The sequence below is a fragment of the Bidens hawaiensis genome, unplaced genomic scaffold, assembly GCF_021521415.1.
Source record: "Bidens hawaiensis isolate Kalapana, Puna unplaced genomic scaffold, B.hawaiensis_p1.1 tig00002273_1, whole genome shotgun sequence".
NCBI classification, from domain to species: Eukaryota; Viridiplantae; Streptophyta; class Magnoliopsida; order Asterales; family Asteraceae; genus Bidens; species Bidens hawaiensis.
Genome location: NW_027491121.1, coordinates 3,063,033 through 3,067,160, shown reverse-complemented (window position 1 = coordinate 3,067,160; position 4,128 = coordinate 3,063,033). Strand labels below are relative to the sequence as shown.

At 36.3% G+C, this 4,128-nt stretch overlaps 1 protein-coding gene across 1 annotated transcript; it reads left to right on the top strand.

The window, feature by feature from the left end:
* Positions 1-393: 393 nt before the first annotated feature.
* LOC143613711 (pirin-like protein) lies at positions 394-3,092 on the top strand. The gene is made up of 7 exons (XM_077087352.1): positions 394-585; positions 658-707; positions 1,489-1,527; positions 1,638-1,666; positions 1,761-1,823; positions 2,016-2,119; positions 2,684-3,092. Exons 1-7 carry the CDS (start codon positions 401-403, stop codon positions 3,090-3,092), a joined length of 879 nt encoding a protein of 292 aa, XP_076943467.1. The 5' UTR covers positions 394-400.
* The last annotated feature ends 1,036 nt before the right edge of the window (positions 3,093-4,128 follow it).

Genomic DNA, 4,128 nt, shown 5'->3' with positions numbered 1-4,128 from the left:
CTTATTCATAGGGATGAATAAAACGGGTACTGGTATCGATTTGGTACCAGTACCCGTTTTATTCATCCCCGTTACGAATAAGTTATATTTAATTTATTGAAATTGATTTTATCCTTTTAAATGTCAAAAGGGACAACAAACTAATAAAATATACAGTCAAACATGTCTTTTTGCAAGCCACCGTTAAAAAAACATTATGTACTTTAAAAAGTCACGTTGCTTACGACATCTATCCATCACAATGACGTAAGGCTTTGATGTGAAAAGAATCAATATCAATGTGGAAAGTATCTAGATGATGGTCACAGTTGGCACGTCTGACAAATTAAAAACACCCTATAAATATCACATAACGTACTCCCTTATCAATCCCACAATTTAAGTCCCAAAAAAGTAACACATGATATTTTTGAGATCGGCTGTTATAAGTTATATTAAACCACAACTCTCGGCGTTACGTAACAGCAAATTCGTCATGTCGACCATATCGGAAGGATTCAGTAAACCGAGATTGGTGACCAAGAAGGTGCTGGCGAAGAGCCAGAGCGAAGGCGATGGCGCAGTGGTTCGAAGAAGCATCGGAAGGTGATCATCGCTTGTTGCGACGATCGGTTCGCATTATTCGGGTTTCTGATTAATTTGTGGTTTGTGTTGCAGGCCGGAATTGAAGTCTCTGGATCCTTTCCTTATGTTAGATGAATTTTCTGGTACTTGATTTTTCAAATATTCTGTTAGGATATAATTTTTGTTTTTATGTTTTGTAATATATATATATATTATTTTATTTATGTTGTTTTAAGTAATAGCTTTCATTTTTATGATTTTTTTAGTAATGCTTTCTTCTTTATCCATTAAATAGACAAATAGACATCGTGTATTTTTTTATTAGGTGACCATGTAATTGTCAGATCTGTTCACATGTCAACTTGTTGGCTTTGTATATCGGTGAATTTGGTAACCCTAATTTGAGAGCCATTATGTTCTAAAGGCTGCGGTCAACCGTATATGAGCCATCTGATTGCATTTGAAAGAAAATTATTTTGATTGCATCTGATTGCATTTTGACCCTATATGAGCCATCTAATTTATATATAAAAAAAATTGTTAAATAATGTATTCAAGTTCAATATTGTTTTAAGGAACAAGTTAAGTTTTATTATGGTTCATTGGTTCCATCGTTATGTAAATTTATACAAATATTATTTTTCGAAATTAAGTGACATAGATGATTTCTAAAATTTACAGTTCTATAAAAAAATGATTTCTAAAATTCACAGGACTCAAAACTTTTAGTGGTTTTTTGTAGTTTGAGAAATGTATTAGTGATTTACTGGCACACTTGGTTAAATATTAGATGAAGTATACTCTAGCTGAGGGTAATGGATAAAGATTTTGATATGTTTTGTTTTCATACTTGTAAAAAGAAAATAAATAAAATAAAATAAAATAAATTTAGCATTTATTAACATTTTAAATTTTGTTATGTAGTTTCTCCACCAGCCGGATTCCCCGACCATCCCCATAGAGGTATCATCCGTCCTTTTTTTCTTAATCTGCCTTCAATTCATTACTTTGTGGTATTTTTTTTTACTCTAAACTGTGTTTATGATAACCAAATAATTGTATATTTTGTGCAGGATTTGAGACTGTTACATACATGCTAGAGGTACCCATTTTTTGTTAACTATTTATTTTATATATTTTGTCACATTTTTGTGATTTTTAAAAGTCATTTACATGAAGTATTTGTATTCTTTCAGGGAGCTGTTAATCATCAAGATTTTGTTGGGCATAAAGGTACCATCCGAGCTGGTGATGTCCAGGTAGCTGCTCAAATAATATGAATTTTGCCCAAACATTATGCTATTACAATAATAATGTAATTATATTTTCAAAAACAATCTAATTATATTTTTCAAAAACTATGAATATGATCTAGTTTATTATTAACAAAAATAACCAAAGTCAATTTATAAATAAATGTGCTAATATGTTTAATTATGTTTGTGGTCTAGTGGATGACAGCCGGAAGAGGAATCATTCATTCAGAGATGCCTGCAGGCCCGGGAGCCCAAAAGGGGTTGCAACTCTGGGTCAATCTTTCCTCCAAAGACAAAATGTAAGAAACCAAGAACACATCATTACTCATTCTACAACAAAAATTAATATATACACAACATTTTATCAGTGAGTGCAAATTTCTGACGTTACACAGAACCTTACATAAAATTTGCGGGTTTGAGTTTAATTTAAATGGACCTCCCAATATTTTTAGTTTAACGGGTTGTGTTTGTGTCAACCCGCCAGGTTCGCGTGTCGACCTTTTAACTCATTTATTTATTTATCTTATTAAAATGTGTTTTATGTAATAACAAAAACTATTCGGGTGCTTTTTATGTCAAAAATTAAAAATAAACAGACATAGTTTAATCAAAGGTGATTAAAAATTTAGAAAAAGGAAATGTGAATTTAGAGTTTGAAGTATTAATATGTAAAAGAATTAAATATATAATACGTTTTCAAGTAAAACAGGTTGTGTTTGTGTCAGCCTGCGAAAACACTAGTCATGTTCGGGTTCATTTGTGTGACAGATTTCAGGGTTTAACCCAAAAAGACAACCCGTTTAGTAAACCTAAATTCATCTACAACGTCGACTAACAACCTAATCATTTGTTAAATGCAGGGTCGAACCGAATTACCAAGAATTGTTAAGCGATGACATAAAAAGGGTTGAAAAAGATAGAGTCAAAGTGAACATCATTGCTGGAGAGTCAATGGGGGTCAACTCCTCGGTTTACACTCGAACTCCCACAATGTTTCTTGATTTCACTCTTAACCCGGGAGCCCAAATGCACCAACCTGTCCCAGAATCTTGGAACTCGTTTGTTTATGTGCTAGAAGGCGAAGGGGTGTTCGGGTCCACAAGTTCATCACCAATATCGGCTCACCATGTTTTGGTGTTGAGTCATGGGGATGGTTTGAGTGTATGGAACAACGGGTCGGAACCATTGAGGTTCGTGTTGATTGGAGGGCAGCCGATTAACGAGCCAGTGGTTGTGACACCCGGTAAATTTCTCAATCCTATAAACTAAGTAATCAACCTAATAATTAGGTGATTGTAAATATCGAGCGCGCCATGTTAGTCAGCGCGTGCATTTGTTATGTGCGCCCTGCGCGAGCGCGCCATGTTAGTCAGCGCGTGCATTTGTTATGTGCGCCCTGCGCGAGCGCGCCATGTTAGTCAGCGCGTGCATTTGTTATGTGCGCCCTGCGCGAGCGCGCTATGTTAGAATCAGCGCGTGCATTTGTTATGTGCGCCCTGCGCGAGCGCGCCATGTTAAGAACCAGCGTGGGCATATGTTATATGCGCCATGCGCGAATGTTTTGGCTTTATGTTTTCATGTACCTTAACGTTATGATGTCTAATGGGTTGACCGTCACGCATGATGCTAAGGCGGGTGCATCCTAAATCGTTTATGCGCGTGCGGAAGGGAACTAACCTTCCCGCATGGCGGGAACATTGAGAGCTAGTTTGTCTGAAGCTCCAAGATGGAGTTGACTTCAACATAACTGATCACTATGTTGAAATACCAAGACCACCTGGAGAATCTACAAATAAAACTCAATGTCCCTGACTGCGAGAAGGTCACGCACCTACCCGCAGCAAAGAAATGTCCTTCACGCAGAAAGCTATGCGCACAAAGTAATACGCGCAGAACACTTAGTCTATTCTCCAGTTGTAAGGAGATTACTCCCGCCCAAAAGGAAACAGTAGCGTGTTTCAGAGATTTTCCACTTTTTACTGTACACTAACAAAAGTACCTGAAAAAGCACACTGTAACATGAAAAGTCAACTGTCAGCCACCCTATTCTCACCAACCCCAGACCTGCATGTCCTGACCAAATCAAATCAAAATCTTTTATCCACTACTCCACTCTTAAATAAATAATAATAATTTCCATACTTTATCATCATTACCCCTAGATATGAAAAGATTACAATCCCCTAAAGCAAGGGATTGTGTTCCCTTGAGTTGCCTATAAATATGTAACCTAAATTATCACCCAAAACACACTTCAAAGAACTGCAAACTTGCACTAATCCTCTCCCAAGCATCCGTTGTTTTC

Coding starts and splice junctions, on each gene's coding strand:
- LOC143613711 (XM_077087352.1), top strand. CDS start 401: ATGATATTTTTGAGATCGGCTGTTATAAGTTATATTAAACCACAACTC. Junction 586..657: donor GTTCGAAGAAGCATCGGAAG/GTGATCATCGCT, acceptor TTTGTGTTGCAG/GCCGGAATTGAAGTCTCTGG. Junction 1,667..1,760: donor CTGTTACATACATGCTAGAG/GTACCCATTTTT, acceptor GTATTCTTTCAG/GGAGCTGTTAATCATCAAGA.